Raw genomic sequence first — 25,081 nt, 5'->3', positions numbered from 1 at the left:
AAGGCTATTGATAATCGTTTGATTTTTTTGTACTCGAGGCAGCGATGCTGTAAGTGATGACTGTACCACTTACCTGTATTAACACTGAATAAACTTCTGATGCAGACTATGCTAACATTTAACTATCTTTTCAGAAAATCAATTTGCAAAATATTCATTTTAGCCCCCTTACAGCCTTTAAAAGCCTTTTGTTCATTTATACTGAATTGTAGATTGATCGTGGCATTACCTCACTTTACTGAGCAACATGGTTTAGTCTAGGAAATTAACATGGCTAACCTGTACTAATATTTCACTTAAGGCCCAGCCATTTTTAGAATGTTGCGATATGTTCAATCAACGTACAATACCAAATGCAGAAGCAAAATTTTCTATGCTTCTGGCAAGAAATACAGAAGTAAGGCTTAATCAGCATTACTTCTATTTGTACTTCTTTGATCATATCTTAGGAAGACAGCCTGCCCACAGCTCTGAATTTGGAGGGCATGGATTTTGGTATAGAACAAAATTTACAGGTATAGAGTCTCAAAGTGAGAAGAACAGGTTTAGTGACCTATGAAAATGAATCCGGGAAACCTATCTATATTAAAATTAGTAGTTATACAGAACTTAAAGCTGAGTTTTCTGAAAGTACATCTGTGCTGTGCTGGATTTATGGGAGCTATGAAGTCATGTTAATGATTAGCCCATTCTAATGCTAGCCACCTTATGGGTTGTTCTGCTCTGTAGGCATGTATAAACAAAGGCCCTTACTGCAGTGAAAGGAAGCTTTCACCAGTCCAAGCTGAACTCGTACCAAGGGTTCCTAGGCTAGGCAGAAGGAAGAGTGGAACAGAAGAGAGAAAAACCAAAATAGAGCATCACTGAATCTCATTCAAGGCTAGAGACAGCAAACTATTGATTTAAAAGTAGATCAAATCTTAGTCACAAACTGAAATGCAAGTAACTAATGGTTTCAGGAACATTTTCTTCATGATTCTAATAATCCTGGAATTTGTCCAACTGGCATAAAAAACATGCTTAAGATTTATTTCCTTTGTAGAAGGGATTTTTAAAAAAGCTGGAAAAATATCACTTTTCATTCACATACACTATCAAATTATAGAACCCACTATAATTTTTGATCATTTTATTCACTAGAGCAATTCTAACACTTGATGTTTCACTAGCACATTAAGCCCATGTGTAAGTGTGGTTAATCATTCAAAAACAGAAAATAGGTCGACATATAGACAGTAGTGATCGTTAACCATTCCTACATGTTGCTTTGCAGTAATAAACATTTTTAAACTTTTGTAACTTGTCAGCTTCTTTGTTGCACTAAACTGAGACACATGTCACAATCAAAAGCGACTGAACAGTTGATTGGGAAGAAAGCCAAAATGTAAGAAAGAGGATTGAGCCTCCTTTTCAAGGGCAGCCAGCTCTTGTACTGTGGAAGCCAAAGCATCAACGTGGCCCTTGTACTGCCCACCTGCCAAAAAGAAGAGCAAAGAAAGTTAAAATTAAGACAAGTTTGAATTACTTAGTCAGTTTGTTCCCATTAAATTTCATCAGCTAGCGTAACACATTCAGTACCAAACATGCCAAATGGGGTTACTGCTGTTGCTATGACTTGATGAGAGCAGCTCAATGAATCTATTTTACACAAATGACGATTTGTAAAAGGAAATAGAGCCCGTGTGTAAAAGTGCATGAAAAGTCATTTTGTGACAACAGCAAATAGACATCGCAAACTAAGTAGAGAACACAAAAAAATGTAGGTATTCTTTTATACCACACAAGTTCATTTTTCTTTGCTTCAGAATGAACTGGTACTCTACTTCTGAAAGTGGTCTGACCCCAATGTGGCTTTTGTTCTAAGTTGACTTCCTCTCCCATATTTATAAAATTAGCAACAATGTATGACATGGTTCAAATTGTAATCTCCAAGTTAACTCTTTACTTTCTGGATTCAGCCAAGGAGAATTTGCCAGGTTATGAGGGAAGAGTGGAACTAGTTGAACAGCTCTTTCAAAGAACTGGCACAGACCTGATAGATAGAATACCCTCCTTCCAAATTGTCGGCATTAATCCTTAAAAATGTTTGAATGAGATTTTAGGACTATGAAAAATTAAGTAACCTGGATAAACTAATTTCCAGACTATGAAGGAACAAAACAACACCATGAACCTTTGAGATTAATGAAGTAAAATTAAAACCAGGAAGGTACAAAAATTAATGTTAATCCTTGTAAAATGGTCTGGTATAGCCAGGTACAACTAATTAAGTACACTTTTACCAGCTTGAAGTTGGGAACTTGTCAATGCCAAACAAACAAGGTAGATAAATGGCTCATGGTCCTTGGGCAGGTGACTGTCTTTAAGGCCTAAGTGTAGCATTATTAATATTAAATCTGGTAATTTAACTAGGGGAATAATTACATGTTTGTAATAATAATCAAAGTCTAATATATTTTCTAAACAGTCAGCTTAAGATATCTTGGAAAGAGATCCACAGACATAACCCAATGCATCACAAAGGCAGAACTTCCAGCATGCTACTCAAAGGTGTTTCATTTCATGCTTATGTCTGCAATGGAACAGTCTGAGCACTGGAAACCTACTAATATGATGAACTTTATTATTTACAAAAGCAAAGTTAAGCTGCACTTCACTTTGTGATAGACTATGGATAAATATGACTTGATTAATAATGAATATCTTTTGGAATAGGTAATGCAGGATACGTTCACGCAACTTAGATGCGCTTTAATTTCCAAAATGGTGGGGTTTTTGTGGCGGGGGGGATTTGCAGGTGAGGGAAAGAGGGGAGAATTAAAATTTCACGAATAAATATTTTTACATTAACTAATAAACCTATCAAAATCCAGCTGTTATTCACACAAAGATTGAACTGTTAACTGTATAAAAGACAGTGGGATTACTTCAGTGAAATGACCAAAAAAAACTTGACATTACCCCTAATAATGCAGGTCATGTTATTAGCTTGGAATGATCGACGTTAACTGCAATTTTTACACAGTTGGGAGGAGTATTTAGGTAACAGTGCTCGTAACTATTTTTAACTTGAAGGTATTATGAAAAAGGGTAAAGGGTAAGGAACAAAATATAAAAATACTTAAACGAAGGAGAGCTAAATTTCAGCAAGTGATAAAGGAATCAAAAGCTGGCAGAACAGTAATTTTACAACAAGAGACCTTCAATACACAGGCCTTGTGTACAGAGTAAACACATTCCCACAAAGGAGAAAAACAGCCAAAGTTAGAGGTCCCTACACGACAAAAAACATCGATATTAAAATGAAAAAGGAGTTTTGTGACAATTGTAAAGTTGATAATACAGTAGCAAAACAAACCAAACAGAATACAGAAAATATCTAAATTAGAGGGGTAAAGAAAGCATAAGAATAGGTTTGTGGCTAACATGAAAAAGGAACCCAAAAGTCTTCATAAACAAATAGTAGAAGAGTAAACAAAAGGAATAGTGGGATGATTAAGAATCAAAAAAGAGATTGCCTTTTGGTGGCAGCAGGCATGGTGAGAGTGCACCTTTACACCATCGCCACCAGGGAAGAAGGTGTTGACAATGTGACAGTAAAGGCAGAGGTAATAGGAATAATAGAAGTATAGCTCTAGATTTTACGTCAGTGACAAAACAAGGGCATTCACTGCTGATCTTGCAGAAAGTTGCCCACAAAGATCCAGTGATCTCTATGGGAGGAATTTCTCCTTTCCCAACAGCAGTTTAAATCTAGAGCCAAATCAAGGGCATGTCTTGGCTTGCAGCAGCAATGTCAGCAAGCAGGTAGGCAACATTAAATGGTGTCTTGTGGAACAGGACATTCAGTGTCAGCTTGGATAAAAAAAATTGGCTTTTAAAGGAGAGAAAACAGCAAAATATGGTAAATGGTTAATTTTCAGACTGGAGGATGGTGTGCAATGGCGTTCACAAGAATCAATGCTAGTATCATTGCTTTCTTTGGATATATATAAATTATGAAAGTATAATAATTTTCATAATATTTTTCTGGTTTATTGTGAAGTAGATTTATAGGGTAAGTACAGTTAGGTCTGTGATTTAATTACATTTGGACTGAAAACTTTAAATCATCACAAGAAGCCAGGTGCTTGACATGCTAATGAGTAAGGTGCGAAGAAAATGTGCATTTTTAGATAAATGAAGGGATTCTTGGATTTCAAAGGAATCTTAGTTTGTTTACAACAAGCCAGATAAGCAGGGCTAAAGAGTGCGTTTATTTTTCCCAAAGGTTACTGACAACATTGGCACCATGAATGTTTTTATATTATGAGGAAGATACAGTTTCAAAGACATATGGAACAATAGAATTTACATAATAAGGGAGAAATATATATAAAAGAGAATGAAAGGCTATGTGGAAAGAAGGACATGTAAGATCTAACAGGTGTGTGAGAAATAGCCTTAATGAAGCCTCCAACTATATATGCATAAATTTGCTATGTAACGAAACTGAATTTGAGGAAAAACCATTTGGAATTCCACTGTCAAGTGGGTATTGTGTTAACTTGCTGGTTCTGTTTTAAATCTAAAATCTATTTTGGACTATTGCCTTAAAGGGGGTGTAACTTGGGGTCAGGTCAATTAGGAATGGTAGGAGTATAATTACTTGCCATTATAAAAGTCTTATTAACAGAATAAAAGATTTCAAGCACATAAATAAGTATTTTAATTTAATTTTAAAAATCCCTAGAGGTCTTGGTGGACTTATCATTTCTGAATTCAGTGCATTCATCTTCTTGTAATAAATACAAATTGCAAAATTGCTGTGATAGTGCAACCAAGTTTCCCCTCATGGATTTGGTCCACCTGACACACAGCATCTGCCACATCATACAAAATTGACTTGGATATTGGAATACAGAGTAAAATTTCAATTTGTTAATATCAAACTCAGGAGTGGCAAACTGAGGATAATACAAATCAATTGCAATAGGACATAGATAGGTTAGCAGAATGGGCAGACTAGTTGCAGGTGGAATTTAATACAGAGAAGTGTAAGGTGATGCATTTTTGCAGAAGGTATAGGCAATATGGAGTCAATGGCACTGTTCTAAAAAGTATGCAAGGACAGAGGAACATGGATGTTTTATGTGCCTAGATCTTAGAAGGAGACAGGACACACAGTGTGATCAGCAAAGTGTGTGGGATTTTGGGTTTCATAAATATAGAGGTATTGAGTACAAAAGTTGGGAAGGTATGCTGAACCTTTGTCAAACTCTGGTTAGGCTACATGTAGGGTAGTGTGTGTCCAGTTCTGGTCACCACACTTTAGGAAGGATGTGGAAATCCTCAAGGGTTCAGAGGATATTTATCAGTATGGTTACAGGGGTGAGGGAATTGAGAAGCTGTTATTGTTCTCCTTGGAGCAAAGGAGACAGAGGGAAGATTTGACAGAGGTGTACAAGATTATGAGTTTTAGATAAGGTAGACAAGCAAAAACTGTGCCCATTAGCTGATGGTACAAAGACCAGGGGACACAGGTTTAAGGTTTTGGGCAGGATTGGCGGGGGGGGGGGGGGACGACATGTGGTGTGAGGAACAATTTTTAAAAACTTATGATTTCAAAAGGAAATTGGGTAGGCACTTGAAGGAAATTGCAGGGCAACAGAGATAGAATGGGACCAAACAATTTGTTCTGCAGAGTGGTCATAGACTTGGGCCAAATGGCCTCTGTGCTGTAAATGAGTCTGACTATTTCAAAGAGCTGGTGAAGGAATGATGGACCAATGGCCTGAAGTCCTCCTTCTATATTATTCTATGATATCTTTGAAAAACAATGGTGACATTAAATGGATTTTTAAAAATGGTGGTTATAACATATCAAAGCTCTTCTTCTTTAAATTACTCACCTCCTAATGCTCTTTTCTTTCCATAGACTACTTTGCCATCAAATTCGTCCACTGGTATTTTCAGGTCAGGCTCAACTTGAGTGATGACAACATTCAAGTGATCTTCGATGTCGGTCAACAGCTTGAAAGAATTCAAATGTTTTTATTTTCTTGGCTGAGACATTAAATAGTTTGCCGGTATACACAGGAAAAGTCTAGTAAAAATATTTTCAACTCCCAGTGCATTAAAAATATTTACAATCAGAATTGAATGTTAGTCACTCTAGTGACCACGAGACCTCAAATGTATTATCCATTTTAATTTTGTAAATTCAATTTGTTCTTTTCTAAAACTAGACAATCTGGGCATGAACAAAGTTTTTAAATCATGAGGGAGGAAGAATAATGGAACATTTACCAACTTTGATTGGGTGGGGATGTGAAAAGTAGCTGTAGATTGTTAAAATGGTCTGGACGATTTCCAATTTGGAAGGATGATAAGGGCTATTTTTTTTTTCCAGAATCACGATACATTTGGTTTGAAAGGTAGGTTTGAAGGGTGGATGACCTTTTGCCAAAAACACTGCAATATATTTTGCCAAAAACACTGCCACCTTCACTGGCTCGATTGAAAACAGCACATAGCTGGACTATATAGACCAAAACGTCCAAGTCAGATTCTTGGTCAGTGTTACAGTTGCTAATCAGAATCAGCGTGGGGTTAATGATAGTACTATTTATATCAAATTAAGCTGAAGGAAAAAAAACATGCTTTTCATATTTTTACAGCTTTACCACAATGTATATTAACATTAGGCAGGGTCAGAAACGGCTCAGCTGCGATCAAGTTGCCAATGTTTCAAGAGGTGATGTTACATGGTAACAAATGCAATTTTTATAAGCAGCACACCCCTGACTTACCATAAACAGTGCTATTGAAAGTTCAACAGTTTAGTTTGAATGTCACATTTTGTTACAGATGCAAAACAATCTTATTAAAAAGCATAGTTAGATTATTGGTGCTTATTTTGGAGTAGAAGAAGGCATTTACAAATCAGCTAGCAATCTGCAGAAAAAGTAGTACTCTGACTTCATGATGTGGTTACAAAAAGACTCAACTTCAGCATGTGCTTATTTACAGCAATTAAACCCAGTGGTTTATAAAGATGCCCTTGGCACAATAATGCACTGGACACTACAAGGTGAAATGTTGCCATCCTCGTCTGCATTCTTAGATTTATCCTGAGCATCACTATGAGAAACATGTTATAAGGCAAAAAGTACAATATATATGGGAGGGTTCTAATGCGTAACACATTCTCAAAGTTCTGTAGATTAACAACTTCATTTCTTCTGCCCTTTAAGACATCAGATATCACTTTTGAGACATTTTGTTCTCTATCTTTAAGAGGGAGGTTGCTTGTAATCAGATAGTTCTCAACATACAAGACACCAAAGTCAAGGTTTATAGGTGTATAAATGTTGTCAAACATTCCTGATGTGAGGCAAACAAACAACAAACTAATCAAATTTTATGCAAGTTTAAAAAAAGGCAAATTGGTGTTCAAGTTTACAACTGTAGACTATTTTGCAACAAGTCATCTAAGTATATGTTAATCAAAACATGTACTAGGTAATTCCTTACTGATGTAGGTATGGCCAGTTCAAATTTTAGCCATAGCCAACAAGTAATTCTGAAATTAGGCCTAAATAGAAACAAAAATAGGTAATTGGACAATGTCCAAACAGACTGGTGAACCAACAACCACAGTAGATGAAAGAGTCCGCTTTTTAAAAATAAAATCACACAAACTATATTATTTTCTTTAAATGTAAGTTAACATACCTGGATTTCATTGTACCATATGGTGCATCCACCCTGGTCTTTCAGTCTGGTGTTGTAGCAACCTCTTCCACGAGATGCACATACATGGTACCAAACCTAGAAATGGTTAAATACGCTGTAGTCCAGCAATCCTTTTTAATGGTGGTCATGTCTCCAAGAGGGCCAGTCAAACATTATGGTTTTCAAAGTGACAATACATCAACATTACTAAATTTTAGACATTTAAAATGATGCTCAATATGGATACAAAGCATCATCTGACTTGCAGCTCCAATGAGTTATAGTGTAATACCAAGGAACTGTAAAATAATTTACTCATCCAGTTAGTGTTCTAGTTTACAATAATTATAAATAGCTTCCAGATAAAAAAATATATAGCTGCTGTTTTTAGATTTTAAATAGATCACCAGTTTTGGTCATTACAATGTAGGATAGTTTTATAATAAAAACAAAACAAATTTTGCTTACTATTGAATTAGAGCCATAGAGACCACAGAAAAGTTATAGTGCAGAAAGAGGCCATACAGCCCATTGTGTCTGCACCAACCAAAAAGAGAAAAAAAAAAAATAGCTGCTATTTTAATCCCAATTTCCAACACCTTGTCCATAGCCTTGCAGGTTACAACATTTCAGATGCAGATCCAGGTATCTTTTAATTGAGTTGAGCATTTCAGCCTCAACCACCAACTTAGGCAGTGAATTCCAGACACTCTCCACCCTCTGAGTGAAAAAGTTTTTCCTCATGTCCCCTCTAATCCTTCTACCAATCACCTTAAATCTATGCCCCCTGGTAATTGACTCCTCAGCTAGGGCAAACAAGATTTTCCTGTCTACCCTATCTAGGCCCCTCATAAATTTTGTACCCCTCCATTAGTCACCCCTTAGCTTCCTCGGTTCTAAGGAAAATAACCCTAGCCTATCCAATCTTCTCGTAGCTGTAATTTTAAAGCCTTGGCAACGTTCTTGTAAATCTCTCTGCAATCTCTCCAGAGCAATTATGTCCTTCCTGTAATGTGGTGACTAGAACTGTACACAACCACTATTTTATACAAGTCCAGCATAACATCCCTGCTTTTGTAATTTATACCTCGCCCAATGATGGAAAGCATTCCATATGCTTTTTTGACCACCCTGTCCACCTGTCCTGCCACCTTCAAGGACCTGTGGACATGCACTCCAAAGTCTCTCACTTCCTCAACCCCTCTCAATAACTTTGTTTATTGAGTATTCCCTTGCTTTGTTTGCCCTCCCCAAATGCATTACCTCACACTTGTCCAGATTGAATTCCATTCGCCACTCAACCAAACCATTGATGTCATTCCGGAGTCAACAGCTATCCTCTTCATTATCAACTACATGGCCAATTTTTGTGTCATGTGCAAATTTCCCAATCATGCCTCCCACATTTAAGTCTAAACCATTAATATATACAACAAACAGTAAGGGCCCCAATACTGAGCCCTGTGGAACATCATTGGAAACCGTTTTCCATTCGCAAAAACATTCATTGACCATTACCTTTCGTTTCTTGTCACTGAGCCAATTTTGGATCCAACCTGCCACCTTCCCCCGTATCCCATGAGATCTCACTTTCCTGACCAGTCTGCCATGTGAGACCTTTTCAAATGCCTTACTGAAATCCATGTAAGCAACATCCACTGCACTACCCTCATCGATTCTCCTTGTTACTAACTTGATAGAGTTTTTTGAGGAAGGCACAATCTTCCTCTAATAAAGCCATGCTGACTATCCCTGGTCAATTCATGCCTAATGACAGTTTATCTTGTCTCTCAGAATTATTTCCAATAATTTGCCCACCACCGAAGTCAGACTGACTGGCCTTATCCCTCACACCCTTTTTAAATAATGGTACAACTTCACAGACCTCCAATCTTCTGGGACCTCGCCTGTATCTAATGATGATTAGAAAATGATCCTTAGAGCACCCACTATTTCCTCCTTAAATTAACACAAAAAGATTACCTTTTCTTTCTCAACACAAAAACAAAAATACCTGGAAAAACTCAGCAGGTCTGACAGCATCTGCAGAGAGGAACACAGTTACCATTTTGAGTCTGTATGATTCTTCAACAGAACGGACTCAAAACGGTAACTGTGTTCCTCTCCGCAGTTGCTGTCAGATTTGCTGAGTTTTTCCAGGTATTTTTGTTTTTGTTTTGGATTTCCAGCATCCACAGTTTTTTGCTTTTACCTTTTCTTTCTCAGTTGCCACCAAGGAAATGGCTAGACCCATCCTGAAAGAAAAGTAAACATCATTTGCTGCTTTCCATGTTTTTTAAACATAAAAAGAAACATTTATAAAAAGGTAGACGCTTGGGCTTAATGCAAACTCTGTCTTACCTGTCAGCTCTGCCCACTCTACCAATCCGATGAACATAGTTTTGTTTTTCATCAGGAAGAGTCACGTTAATTACTATTTTAAAGCAAAAATAAATTAGTACTGTACTAAATTAACGAGGAGCAACACAAGCAGTAGATAGCTCACTTACCAAAAGGAACTCCACGGATGTCAATTCCTCTGGCTGCAACATCAGTACAGATCAGGAGTCTTACATCCGCTCTCTTGCCAAAACAAAAAGATGTGCATCAAAACTTTGTATTGAGAAAGGGAATGTTAAACAAATAATTTTTAATCATGTCCATAACATTTTTATCGCCTGCAACAGGTCAAGCTTTAGTGGAATGTCACTTTTCTATCTCTACGTATAGACTCGAAGCCACTTACCAATTTATCTGTGTGAAGACAGAGACTTATTATTAATGCAACTATATATTGACAACTATTAGGCTGTCAGACTTCTTGCCAGCCAAGTTTGCTAACATTTACAGGATGCACTTTCCGTACTCAGTTTTTGGCAAAAATATTTCATCTAAAAGGCTAATTTAGCAAAAAACTGATTATAGTGAAATTTACTACCATTTATAGTGAAAATTTAAATCTGCAAAATATTAAATATAAAAAGTCTACTCCTGCCTCCAGTTATAAAACATTGCAATTATTAGACTTAACTTCAGTCACTGTAACAGCAACATTATCAGTCCTTTCTGTAGAAATACATATGCAAATTCAGGCCAAGATATGAAATGTCAGAATACAGCACCTTCAAATTTTTCAAATTTAGCTGAATCTGTGTTTCAACAAAGAAAAAACACTGGCCAAATTTTGTACAAAAACACAGCACAATAATACTCAAATAAATAATCATCTTCAGACCTCAATTTAAAGTGTTTGCTTAACACTCAAGTTACACAAGTTTTCAGCCTTGCTCATAATGAATATTAGATTGGTTAGCTACTCAAGTTAAAAACCAGAAGCTGCCAGCTGCCTACTCCAATTTTAAATGATTGTATTTTAAAACAAAATGCATTTCTCTCTGGCATCCTTAAACTTTAGAGTGGGTCTGTTGTGATACAGCTAAACAGGATAGACCATGTTGAGCACAAAATCAAAACATTAAAGAAACTAAAAACAGAAATGCAGGAAACATTCAGGAGGTCTGGCAGCATTGGTGAAGAGAGAAACAGAGTTAATGTTTCAGACTGATGACCTTTTAAGAACGTCTACCTAAAACATTAACTGTTTTTCTCTCAACACATGCTGACACACCTGCTGAGTACTTCCAGCACCCACAGTAGTTCCAGCATTCAAAGTATTGTGCTTTTGAAGAAACCAGCTATAATTTTTTAAATAAAAAGATGGCTTTGTAACTTCTGTTGGCACCTTTAATGTTGGCTTTTTTTTTGCTCTTTTCAACATTTAGTATTTATATATTTATTATTTGACCTTTAAACACTATGCCATTAAGCATTTCAAGAAGGCAGCTCCCCACCACCTTTAAAAGGGCAATAAATGCTGGCCCAGCCAGCAACGTCCACATCCCGTGAAAGAATGAAAAACCCTACTGAAAACACTAACTGGAACGTATCTGAATCATTAAGGCTTTTTTAAAAATAAAAATTATATTTTGAAATTTAAAAAATTGGCAATAATGCACCAAGGAACATGAATTCATATTTAATTTGTACTAGATTGTTCATTTAGTATGAATCTCACACATAATGCAACAAAAACAGTCATGCACTAGTAACTCAAGTTACCAAAGTATCTTGCAACAGTGGCTGGCTGATTTTAGATGTGTAGTTATCAATTTAACTTTGTAAGAACATAATAAAAAGGAGCAGGTGTAGGTCATTCAGCCTTTTGATCCTGTTTTGTCATTTGAACTCTCCATCCCCATCCACCCATCGATTTCCTTTGCATTCAAAAATCTAATGATTGATCTTGAATATACTCGATGACTAGGCATTCACAGTCCCCTGAGGCAGAGAATACCAAAGGTCTACAACCTTTTGAGTGAAGAAACTTCTCATCTCAGTCTTAAATGGCTGACCCTTATTCTAAAATTGTGATACCTAGTTCTAGACTCCCCAGCCGGGGTAAAGATCCTACCTGCAACTACCCTGTCAAGCCTCTTGAGAATTTTATGTTTCAATGAAAACACCTTTCATTCTTCTAAACTAAAGGGAATAGAGGCTTAGTCTATGCAATTTCTCCTCATAGGACAATGTTGCTTCATTCCAGGAATCAGTCCAGTAAACTTTTCTGGACCTTCTTCAAGTATATCCTGCCTTCAGTACAGAGATCACCACTGTGCACATGTGAAATCTCAGCAAAGCAATACCTAAAGCTGGAGCAAGACTAGTTTTACACACCAATGCCTTTGCATTAAAGTCTAACGTAGCATTTGCGTTCCTAATTGTTTGCTGTGCTTCCAGGTTAACTGTGATTAGTGTACAAGGATACTGAAGGTTCCACCGAATACCAACATTTCCTAACATCTTACGTTTTAAGAAAAAATTATGCTCATCTGCTTTTGTAGGAAAAAGAAAACTTCACATTTCTCCACACTATATTCCATCTGCTTCCTTCTATGTTCACATAAACTCTCCATTTCTCTTTGCAGCCACTTTACATTTTCGTAGCTTTCTTTCCAACCTAGCTTTATATTGTTAGCAAACTGAGTCCGAGTGTAATGTATCCACGCCATGGATATAAATTGTAAGTAGCTGTGTCCCAAGTACTGAACCTTGCGTACCCAACTAGTTATAACCTGCCAATGCAAAAATGCCCTGTTTATCCCCTCAATCAGTGCTAATATATTATCCTGATCCTATGAGCTCTAATTTTGTGTAATATCTTCTTGTGTGGTACCTTACTGAATGTTTTTTGAAAATCCAAATACACTAGACCCCCATATCTGGTAACTGAGATAAGACAGACAAGTATTACAGAAGTACCTTGAATCTTTCCAAGTTTTGCTTTCTTTCATTTGGTTTTCTATCACCATGCAAACAGACACAAGAAAACTGATGTCCCTTTTTATCTGGTCCTGAAACAATAAAATAATTTGATGTGAGAACCCCTACCTCAAAGCAGCTATGGCTGAAACAAAACAATGAACATAATGATCTCACCTCCTCCCATCTGAATAAAATACTGTTCCATGTTATCACAGTCAATCTTTGTCCTGCAAAAAATGATCGCTTGATCCATCTTGTGTTCCTTGATTGCACGGACTGTATATTCGCCCTTTAGTACTTTAATAGCTTCTGACCACATCTCTGGAGAAATTAGATATGGAAACTAACTAAAAACAGAACATCTCCTATGTGCAAAATTAAAACCACTACAGAGCATTAGTGATTAAAAAATTCCAAAAAGTAATAGCAAGTTTAAAATGATAACTGTTTTATCAATAATCAAGTAATTGAAGCACTCTGATATTCTGTAATTAAATCCAGAAGCATTTTTTTGCTGCTACTGTACCAGTTGAATTTACAGAACAAAGCGTTTTTAACTGCAGAAATCCACCACCATGCTCAAGCTTCCCCAAACTCGAATTGGTGAGAAGCTAAGCCCAATGGAGAAGCAAAGAGATTTGCATGCTCACGTAGAAAAATTATTAAAAGCTGCTGGAAAAGGTGCTAAAAGAAAATCAAATCAGCCATTGGAATTTTGACTTTTATCTTAAGGGGCTGGAATACAAAGGGAGGAAATTATACTTCAGTTGTATAGTCTTCAACACACCCTGCTTGGAGTTCAGTTCAGAACTGGGTTCAGTTCTGGGCATCTCTTCACAGGAAAGAGATACTGGCTTCGCAGGACATAAAACACATTCACCAGAATGACACAAATTAAAAAGCTGAGAACACTTTGCACAAACTTAGCTTGTATTCTTTTAAGTATTGAGGAGTGAGGGTGATCTAATCAAGGTATTTAAAATGATTCAATAAGGTTGATGAAAAACGATTTGGTGGGAAACTTAAGGACAAGGGGGCATAATCCCAGTCCCCATAGATTCATCCACTATCAAATTTTACTCACTTTTCCCTTAAAATATGCGATAGTCCCTCTTTCACTTACTCAATAGCAAAGTATTTCATGGTCTAATAACCCTCTTCATAAAGATACTTATTTAAATTTCTCTTCTCACCCTTGGTGATAATTTTAAATAGATGATCACAACACCAAACGACTCTGTGAAGGAATTTGAAGAGGTGAATAACTTATTTGTCTCTTACCCTTCTCTACTCCCAGTGTTTTAAGTCTTTCAACTAGTTTATCTGTACTGTCATGCTGATAAATCTAGGTAAATCCTATGGGTTTAATGTCCTTTTTATAGTGGAGAGTCTAAAACTGGTTACATTACTCTATAACCTAACTACTACAACGTACAAAATTTATCAACATGCTGTTCCTAACTTTGTGCTTCAATTTACTTAGTATTTGTGCTTTGAAGGAATTAAGTATTCAAACTCTAGGACCTGATTTTCATGGGTGGGGCATGAATCTCACAAGCAAGGAACCTGAACTCAGCAAATGGTTCCAAATGACCCTGTTTAGTTATAACATACTTGATTTTTGCTGTTCCAAGAGCCTTAACCCACAACATGGGAGTCATAATTAAATGCTTGTGAAGGGCGGATGAGGTCTGTTGTAAGTGAGTGAGTGCGTTTTTTAAAATCCCCAGCCCTTTAAATGTGAAAAAAAAATGCTGAAGCTGTCAGTTAGAGATTTAAAAAACCCTCTACTGGACTGCTTTGATTGACAGGCCATCTGGTGTAGATTAGAAAAATGTAGTAAAACTGCAGGAATAGATGGTAGAGTTCTTTGTTGACATTTCCCAAGGTTGGGTGGGGAGCATGAGTTGGCATGGAGAGGACATGGGCAGTGGGTGGGGGAGGGGGGGTCTGAGGGCTAGAGGGCCTAACAATTACGAAAACAACTGGGACAAACTCCCAGAAAGCCAAGGAGAGCCTTCTAACAGCCCAGCCTTGGCATTCACCCAATCCCATGGCCACCTATGATCTGCTTCCAGGATTGGTGGGCCCATCTCTATCCTGTCGGTGCCTCCTCGGAGTGAAAATTGGGTTTAAAAAGGTCCTTTTTAAAAAAAGGCGCTCTGCTGAGTAGAGAAATTCCCCAACTCAAGCTAACCACCTCAACAGCAAAAATCTGGCCGTAGGGCGGCTCTATTTATTCATTCCGCTCAGTATCTTTCCATTTTATTATTTTTCCTATTCAATTTTCTATATTCTGCTTTGTTCTATATTATGATTTTTTTCTAACAAACTTGAGAGGCACCGGATCGAACTCCTTATGAAAAAAAACTACATATACATCCCTCCAGCATTCCTTTTTTCTATCCAGTCATTTCTACCATCAAAGAATACAAGTCTTGTACAATGATGAGTGTTAGAGATTAAAGTGGCCATACTGTTTTACTGGGAAGAAGGTACAAGGCATTTATGCTTGGAGACAATGGCAGCAGCATGCGTATTAATGGTGGAGATTGAACGTCTCCAAAGTCCAAGAAAACAATGTTTCAAATGTTGGTTTATAAACACTTTCCATTTGATTGCAAGACAAAAGACAGTTGGGCTCTCAAGGATAGCTAATTAGCATTTCTATTTAGTTACAAGGCCCATGTGATTCATGTTGCTATGGGGAAGGATGCAGAGGAAGCCATTGTAAAGATCATTTTTCAAACTTTCCTCGATATTGGTGTATTAATTCTGCCTGGACCAGAGAGAGGCAGCAGTTAGAAACCAAAATGTTTTTATGCTTCACCGTGCGGGAAGGCAGGTAGAAGTTTGCGCTCAGATGGAAAGACCAAATTCACAGGGAGTTAAAACGAATCTGGAAGAATTGTTTAGCTTGCGCTAGAGGAAGAGGCTCTGGGAAAAGAAAACCTCACTGTGAAAGGCAGTTCTAAGTTTGCAAGTTACCAGGCTGAAAAAAAGAACAGGAATAAACCCTGAGGAGCTAAAAGTTTGGATTAATTCCAGGAAAATTGAATATCTATTTAAAGGACGGTGTAAAGGATACCTGTAAAGTGTGTTTATTTCCTGTTAGGCTAAAAATAAGAAGGGAGATATTCATTCTGTGGTTTAATGCATAAGTTGCCTACAAGGATAGTGTTTAGTCAATCGTGCATTTAGTCAGTTACAAAGAAACATCTTAAATGTGAAATCTTGACATTTCATTCTTTCAGCTATTAACTAAAAGTTCAAATTGCTTTTTAAAAGTTCTCAAAGGGCATCGTAAAAGTCTTTAAAAATTGTTGATGGCTGTCCTTGAACATATCTAAAAGTTCACAAACCTGGCCTTGAAGTATGAATTTTAAAAAGTTTGCCTACAATTTGTATTAGATGAAATAGTTGCACAAATTAGCTTTTGCTCCCTTCTGGAACATCCAGATTTTGCTAGGTATTCTCTCATCACCCAGAGACAAGAGTTTCTGCTACCACCTCTGATTATACCTTCAATATCCAATGAGTTCTGCAAATTTCTTTCAAAATCAATTTATTTTTCAGGTTGATAATTATTTCACATCCTCCTTTAGTATTCCTACATTCTGAATCAGCAGTAGGTGGTCAGTCTCAATCTATCATCTGTTGGCGTGTCATCTTGGGCTAAAGAGAGACCCTATATGCTCCCCCTTCCCACCCCATTCAGGAAGGGTCAGGAAACCAAGCAGAACAAATTCAAGCTAATAGCAGATACCGGACGGTGGCACTTGAGGACCTTCAACAGCAAAGCTCATGATAAAATGACAAATTACACTGCATGGACATGCATAATACTTCAGAATGGTGCAGCTTTGATTTTTTTGAGGGGGAGGTGGGGGAAACTATGAATTCTTTTATGGATACAATGCATTCTAAATGATTTCCAATGACTAAAACTTTTAGATCTCAATATCCATATTGTAGTTAAATTTGTATCCTGAATTTTAAGCAGGAAATCAAATAGGAAGTATGGCATCTAACGCAAAGGCACTGACCTGCAGAATTGGCACCAGGTCTTGTGTTATCTTTTGCATGAACTTCATCGGTCTGAGGAAGAAAAACAAAAAAAAAAGTTACATTCTCACAATCAATTGGGTTAATGCATATTAAGACATTACAGCAAGGGTTATATTTTTGTCATTCATAAGAAATAAGTGCACAAGGTTATTTAGCTTATTGACAAAGCTATTTCAGCGTAAAATTTCAAAGGAACATTTAAGAATTTTGTAGCTTTTTGGGGGAGGGTAGAATAAGCAATACTTCTGATCGGAAAGTTCCACAAACAATGGCACATGAGTAGTATGGTCTCCTTGTTTCTGCACTGGACCCAAGTTTGCTAATAAAGTAGTCCAAACCGCTTTACCCGGATATGCCGCCCAAGTTTCTCCCAGTGATGATCTGTTTTTGGATTAACTCGAAGAACAACATGATGTACGGTTTCAGGAACAGAATCCTCTCCTTTAAGATCTACCCAGGTTGGGAAATGCATGATCTTCTCTGACAGCTTCTTAACATCAAATGAATGCAGAGTGGCAGAGCAAACAATCACCTAGGCAAAGCATAGTAAACCAAGTTATTTTATGCCATTTTAATATCTGGAGTGCAGCAATCTTATATTAAAAGTAAAGGCTTTTACTTTTAATAAATCAGCATTTCAATTTAGAAAAAAATGAACGCTTGCCACTAATTTGCATTGTAATGCCCCACGCTGTTGGATTTACCGCAGAGGATAATCTCTTAGTTGATTTATTTTACATCTATTCACAGTTTTACTAGTTAAAAAGAAAACAGAAAAGAATGCTTGCAGTTGTTTAACCAAATGCTTGCTTCACAAATCTGAACAAATCCCAACAGAATAAGGTGAACTCTTTCAAAAGACAGTTTTAAGACATGAGTAAATGTTCTTTTCCAGCTATGCTTCCAAACATCCCTTTCTAGTAATTTGTTGGCTTCTTTGGGAATCGAAGAATACTAACATTCTTTAATTTGATTAATGAAGCCAGAGTGGATTACCCGAAAGATAAATCATGCCATGTATCAGGAAATCCAAGATTTATACAGCATCGTTCAATCACAGTAGCGGAATGGCTTTTAGATTTAGTCACTTCTAGAGGAATTTTCTACCTTTCAGAAAGGCACTGGTTGGTTCGAATCTTGAAGCCTTTCATATCACACATTTGTGCTCCTTTATTTGGCTCAAGAAAGTTGGATAAAACTTGTAAATAACTTACTAAATGTACAATTTGCATCTGATGAAAATATTAAGTATTTTTTAAAATTAAAGGTTCAGTGTATTGAAGTCAATGGGACAAACCAAAACTAAAGTAGCATTTCCTGGAAAGCTGATTACACAGCATGACAATTACACACGCATTATCAAGAGAATCCCCGTGGAATATTCAAACATCAATTTAGACACTTGGCTCTTGTACAAGAGTAGAGATATTAAAATGATTTTACTGTGTCTTTTAACAAAGTTCATACCTGGAGCCTCTTGCCATCAGATGTCACTTGAGGGATCTGAGAATGTATTCTTGAAATGAAGTCAGAGTAGCCTTGAGTGAGCAACCCATCCTACAAAAAGACATCCACTTTAGATGGCTCTAATTTAATCACCATGAAATATGCAGAACACTCGTTTGGATATTTTTTCCCAGTTTTCAAATATGTGCCTTCTACTAATGCGAAGTTTGTAAATGTTTAGCACAAGTTTAGGTTTCTTTATTAGCTACACAAAGAAAATTTCTATGGACACAGTGTATAGTGAACTGTTTATCTGCAAGATTTAAAGCAAGAGGTACAACAACATTGCTTGGATACACAAAACAATGTGTTGATGTCTTAAGGCTAAAGATTAGGGAACAGGATGCTGCGTGGTTAGATTTCATTGACAAGAAGAGAAACTTTGAAAAGGCTTCCTGAATCCATTATCTATACATGCTTAACATGGCAAGATGTCTAAACTCTTTCCAGGGTTAGTGGTATTAGTCTACACACTTAAAAGAAAACTCTGCACTTAATAAAAGTATTTCTGAAGGCTGAACAAAATATTGGCCTGGATTTTGTGTTCAGCGGTGCAACTGACATCAAATAAATTTCATGAACCTGCTGTGATCATCGTGGCAAGAATTTCACCTGCTTTGAGGGACAGTTCCCTCCTGGCTTGGGTTGCTGTGAAGCCCAACAGTGCAGGCAAAAATGGCAGTCACTGTACCACAAAAGCTGAGAGGCTACAGCAGCGAAAAGGCGTTGATAAAAATCATATCTTTTACAAAATGAAAAACGTAAGCAGGTTTTTAAAAATTACAATAATTTTGATCAAATAAATTGGAGTGTAACTTATGTGGAGTGAGCCAGCAATTAGCCCCAATCTGTACTGGTTTCTTAGTTGGTGTTCGAAGCAACGAGCCCTCGTTGACTGGCCTACCATGTGCGCACTTTGGAAGTCGCAGGACCTCAAAATCTGGCTCGCTATGTCTATCTTATTCAGTTAACGGGGTACTGAATCTATTGGCTTTGCCAATAGAACCAAAAGCTGCAAAAAGTCTTACCGAGACGAGGTGCCAGGTAGTATAAGAAGCTATGAAAAAAATACCATTGTAGCAGATGCTATTCAATTTGTAGGATTAATAGCATTTCATTTTTGATAAATGAGCACTTACAGCTTCATCTAGCACCAAGAATCTAACTTGGGACAGATTCAGTTTTCCTGTTGAGACAAGGTCATCTATTCTTCCAGGAGTTCCAACAACAATGTCCACCTGTGGAATAGAGAAGAACATTCATTACGTTCAATTTAATGCTGTTTATATTTAAATTAAATTATAGAACAAAAACAAAGTTTAGGATTGAACCACACTTTTCTTCAGTAGCCTTTAAAATACAAGGGGCATCTTTAACAGCTGAAAACTAGTTCAACGACCAGGAGTAAATGTAGCACAATATTAGAGGTTTAAATAATTGCTGAAAACGTTCCTTTGAGGAAAGGCACTTCTGGAAAAGTGAGACGCAGGCAGATTTGTATTACAAAATAAGGAACCCAAATTAACCACTTTGGTGAATAATAGATCTGTGGTTACATTCTGTGGGAAAGTTTTATGTTAATAAGGAGATAAAAATATAATCACTGTGAAAGGTGAATTTTCTTCTGGATAAACTGTTTTCAGTATGAAGAGGTAAAATGCAAGTTTATCACGCAAAGTTTTAAAAGGTGGGAAGTTAATAAAATTGTATGAAATAATTATTGTGCGATTTCCTGAATTTCTTCAATTTACATCATAAGTATTCTTCCAGGATTGTTTTGGGAATCTCTGCACTTCTGGCGCAGGAACTCAAAGCAAATATAGGCTTACTTTGCTGGGGTTGGGGGCACTGGTGGGGAGGCATGAATTGAAACAAAAGAGTGACAAAATAATGAAAAAAACATGATTTTGGAACATTCACTGGACATCAAAATCAGAGTAAAACTCTTACATTTTTAAAATTAAAACTAATGCAATTCAAAAGTAATTCAATTTAATTTGGAAGTTTATGCACTGCTGCTGATCCATGTTTTCATTCAAAAGAAGGTATGAATGTGATGGAATCACGTTGGAAATATCAAGTGGTAATCCAACTTACAAATTACCTTTGCTGGGTTATATATTCGGCTAAATTATGGAAACAAGACAGTCAAAATTTGTTCAACACATTAAGCCAGGAAATTATGCACAGGATGGACAAGTAGGTTATCAATTTCAGATAAACATTAAGCCAATATATAATGTAAACTTGCAGATATGTTCCATGAATTGAGGGGAAGCAAGCTGGAGAATAAAAGTTCTATAAACCACAAACAGTTCCTTCTTAATGCAGTACTACGGAAAATCATAAGCCTAGCTGAATGGCTTTTGCCGGAAGACTATATACAGAATGTACAATGCTTGATTTTGGACAACTTTCACCTAGATGGTATGATAGATATTGTAAAAATTTTCAGAAGGTTCAGTTAAGCCTACCTCAGTCATTGTGGGGGTAGCCAAAATGCTGAAGGAGATAAGTTTTGAAGATTTGGAGGTGGGGAGAAGAGTTCATAGTGAGAGATCCTGATTTTGGGCTCAAAATGGGAGGGGTGGTGGGGAGGGGCTTGGGGAAAAGGAAGGTGTCAGTCGAGAAACATGCACAAAAGTGGATGACATGGGAAAAGACTTAGGGTTAGAAAACTATGCAAAAGGTGGGAGGGAATGAATTTGAAGATCAAGACAACAAACAGAGATTGCATGGCATCAGGAATGAAATGGATGCAAACAAGATGCCTTTATTGTTGGTGGTGTTGTGGTTGTGCTACAACAAAGGTCAGAAAAGGTTAAAAAAAGTTTCTCAAATAGCTATCCATTACCAGCTTAGGTATTCAGCAGTGGTTGGTTTTAACTGGGCCCTTCAGCAAATTATGCAAATACACCAAAAAGCAAAAGCAGTAAAACATATTTGAGATGGACAAAGTTTGCATGAATTGCATGCTGTGAAAACTGTCAGTAACTTAAACAAGTAATATTAACATTTCTCCAAGTCATAATAATCACATAACTATTAGTATTTTACACCCAGGTGTATAATAATAGGGGGTAAAGGATTTTTTGAAGAAATTGGTACTTGGAGTAAAATAATTTGGGGTTTCTTCTGCCTTTGGGAAGGAAATGACTTGTATTTATAAAGCACCTTTCAAGACCTAGGATATTGCAATGCACTTTACAGCTAATGTATGGTACTATGATGTATGGAATATCACCAGGACACCTTAGTTGAAATTAGTTATTTTAACTCATATCATTATCTATTCTGGGTTACTTAATTTATCTGACATTTTCAAAGAAATTACACATACATGTGCATCAACATATTACTGAACACATTTTCTTGGGGAGTAAAATAGGAAACTTACTCCTTGTTCCAGGACAGCCAGCTGATCTTTTGCAGAAACACCACCAATAATCAGAAGCTCCCTAAAACAAAAAAAAATCCCAAAAACTAAACCATCTATATGAGCAAGGGTTACAACATGCTTGGGTTTGAAATTTACCTTGAGGCCTGTTGCAAATTAAAATACTAATTTTGAAGAGAAATGTTTAGGTTTTGCATTTGTACTACTGAGTCTGAGCACCTCAGAAACATAAGGTTATGAAGATCAAATTATAGTCCAAGTGGCCTTATCCTTTTTGAATGAGATTTGTTCAGTAAAATAAGAGAGAAAACCTTGCAGTGAGAGTGAGAGAAAGACAAAATTAGGATTTTAATCCTAATCACTATCCAGTGACACAGTGCTGCAAAATTAATGATGTATGTGGGGGTACATTTGCTTAAGGCATTGTGCAACATTTTCTCCAAGTACAAAATGAGGAATGGGTGGAGTTGGTTGACTGGAGGGTTGACAACATCTATGGAGCTATACTCAGAATAGTAATTCAGCACCTTCAGAAGGGGAGAAATTAAGAGGTGTTGGTGGCGGTGGTGGTGGGGGGGGGGGGGGGGGGGGGGGGGGTGGGGGGTTTAGATACCCTTCACTGATCTGAATCACACAATTAGTACTCAACATCATAACTGATAGTTTAACTGTTACAATGCGCTTTGAGCATCTAAGGTAACTGGAACACAATCTAACCAAAACATTATTAAACATAATTCATTACAAACCATATTTGCAGAGCAATTACTGCACACATAAGATGATTTTGTTCTCAGTATGCTTCCACAATGCTATGCTACAAGGTAAGACAAAGATACCTGGAAAATATCATGCATTGTCTCTGGAAATGTGAAAAACAAACAAAATGGAATGCACTGCCTTTTTATACAGAACTGAGAACTGCGTATCTTTTCAACAGCAATTATTTTACTGCAGGACTCAACAACACATACCACCAGTCACAAAGCAGAGGGGAAGGTGGCCAAAGGCAAAAAAGGTCCAAAATTTTGTGACAAGATCTCGTGTAAGTATAGCATCTTTTATGATCTGTAGTGAAATAAAAATACTTTTAGGCCATTTCAAATGGGAGTAATTATTAGGCTTTAAGTAGAAACATCAATTTTCCCTTTGCTTACTTTTTTATTGCCATCAAGGCTGTGGACCAATGCATTTGCATAAAATCACCAAAGTTACCTCAGCATTTCAGTACAACATGCCCCATGTTGAATGACAGTTGAAGTCTACACCAACAACAAAATGTGACCATGCTGGGTTATATAAACATTCGGAGTGAAGCAAAAGGACTATAGCAGTGCCTCAAACTATTTTCCGATGTGACCTCACTTTAATTCACCACCACCTTCTCAGGGACAGTTAGCGATGGGCAACAAAGGCTGGCCTTGCCAGCGATGCCCACACCCCATGAACAAAATATGTAAAGCTCTTGGGAAATTAACATGACCCCTGATGCCAGCAAAAATAAAAGAGTAATAAAGCAACATAGCAACATTTGTCAAATTATTATTAAAGTTTACCTACTTATAGATCAGCATATAAATATGAAAATTTGTGTTTTTAAAGTACTCTGTAAAGGTTTATTTTCTGTACTCATGAAGATTTTAGCCAAACTCAATTTTCCATGGTGACAGAAGACTCAGTGAAGGTCCTTTCTCCCCACACCCATGCAGTAATCAGCTACGCACACTTCTTCCCAACCAGACTCTCCCCGCCCTCCCAACAGCCCCGCTCTCACTCCAGTGACAGCGACTCTCATAATGGAGGCAGCAGCACCAAGGAAGCCCAGTGCAAGAAAGTATTCTACAGACTGCATGTTGGAGCAGCATCTACCAAGAGAATGACCTTTGCACCTCCCAATCACAAAGTCAGTTAGAATGGCAGCAGCTTCAAGAAAGGGGAGCTGAGTGACAGCTTCCCTGGGCCAGGCAAAGGGCAGGAAATAAAAGTTAAAAGCGGAAGAATTCTCAGATCCAAAAATCAGAATTCTGCCAAATGGTGGCTATTTTTCACTCCGGCATAAACAAAGCAAACGAAAATAGAACAAGTGCATGGCCTCAGACTGAATGTTAATGCAACTTTGGACAAAGTTGCAGCATTTGGACAAAGTTGCAGGAATAAACAGATTTCAGCTGCTGAAATTTCTGGAATAAGACTAAATGGTTCACAATTTCAGCAAGTGAAATGGAATCACTAACCAGATCATCCCACTAAGGACCTTATTTGAGTGTACAGCAGATAAAGAACAGTTAGTTCAGTATGTACATTTAATTTATTGGTTAGGTGGGGGCAGGGATAAGAGAAGCAAAGGGTTGAAGACAACTACCTTAGTTTGGGATCAGTAACATTTTTCTTGAACTGCTTGACGTTATTGAGTGTTTGTTCAGCCAGTTCTCTTGATGGTTCAATAATAAGTGCCTTTGGAGCATTTGGTAAGTTCTTAGCTTGAGTCACCTGTGCAGTACCTGAAAGAATGCAAGCTACTGAATTAAAAATGGTAAACTGTAAAGTATAGGGAATGGTTATGAAAATTGTGTTTCTTTAATAAATTGTCAGGTATCGTCTGAAATCTGCCGAGTTCCAAACATCCTAATTCTTTATGTTACAGCTGCTACTTACAAAATTCACAGATATTAAAAAAGAAGTAACTCCACTGGATAAATGGTTCAGAGTTCCCTATGGATTTCCAGAAATTCTACCTCTCCAGATTTAGTTTGGAATCTCTTAGTTCACTGCTTTACCAACATTTCCAGCCACCTGTATGGAGACAGCAGGCTGAAGAGAAGGTTAAAAGCTAGGAAATGAAGGGAGGCTGATTTATCCAGAATTATTATTCAATTTAAGAATCCAGGAATCAGTGCTAAAATGAGGTTAACAGTTCTGATGAATCATGATTGACCTGAAACACGATTTCTCTCTCTCTGCAGATGTCTGACCTGCTGACTTTTTCCAGCATTTTCTGTTTTTATTTCAGATTTCCAGCATCTGCAGCACTTTTCTTCAGTGACTTAGGTATCATTGAGGCTGTGGGAAATC

The 25,081-nt window shown here is 37.1% G+C and overlaps 1 protein-coding gene across 1 annotated transcript in view; it reads right to left on the bottom strand.

Moving 5' to 3' along the window:
- Window positions 1-1,114: 1,114 nt before the first annotated feature.
- The window catches only part of ddx1 (DEAD (Asp-Glu-Ala-Asp) box helicase 1), a 37,653-nt gene continuing 13,686 nt past the window's right edge, over window positions 1,115-25,081 (bottom strand). Inside the window, exons 13-26 of the mRNA XM_041188399.1 lie at window positions 24,372-24,510; window positions 22,010-22,070; window positions 19,752-19,850; window positions 18,574-18,663; window positions 17,453-17,638; window positions 17,085-17,136; window positions 13,213-13,359; window positions 13,036-13,127; window positions 10,227-10,299; window positions 10,078-10,150; window positions 9,929-9,971; window positions 7,717-7,812; window positions 5,892-6,012; window positions 1,115-1,474 (exon numbers count right to left, since the gene is read on the bottom strand). Coding sequence (XP_041044333.1) covers window positions 1,344-1,474; window positions 5,892-6,012; window positions 7,717-7,812; window positions 9,929-9,971; window positions 10,078-10,150; window positions 10,227-10,299; window positions 13,036-13,127; window positions 13,213-13,359; window positions 17,085-17,136; window positions 17,453-17,638; window positions 18,574-18,663; window positions 19,752-19,850; window positions 22,010-22,070; window positions 24,372-24,510 — 1,403 coding nt within the window. The 3' untranslated portion in view covers window positions 1,115-1,343. The remainder of the gene's footprint in view (window positions 1,475-5,891; window positions 6,013-7,716; window positions 7,813-9,928; window positions 9,972-10,077; window positions 10,151-10,226; window positions 10,300-13,035; window positions 13,128-13,212; window positions 13,360-17,084; window positions 17,137-17,452; window positions 17,639-18,573; window positions 18,664-19,751; window positions 19,851-22,009; window positions 22,071-24,371; window positions 24,511-25,081) is intronic.

This window comes from Carcharodon carcharias, chromosome 5 (genome assembly GCF_017639515.1).
Source record: "Carcharodon carcharias isolate sCarCar2 chromosome 5, sCarCar2.pri, whole genome shotgun sequence".
NCBI classification, from domain to species: Eukaryota; Metazoa; Chordata; class Chondrichthyes; order Lamniformes; family Lamnidae; genus Carcharodon; species Carcharodon carcharias.
The sequence above is the reverse complement of the archived record's forward strand: the minus strand, read 5'-3'. Positions and strand labels throughout refer to the sequence as shown.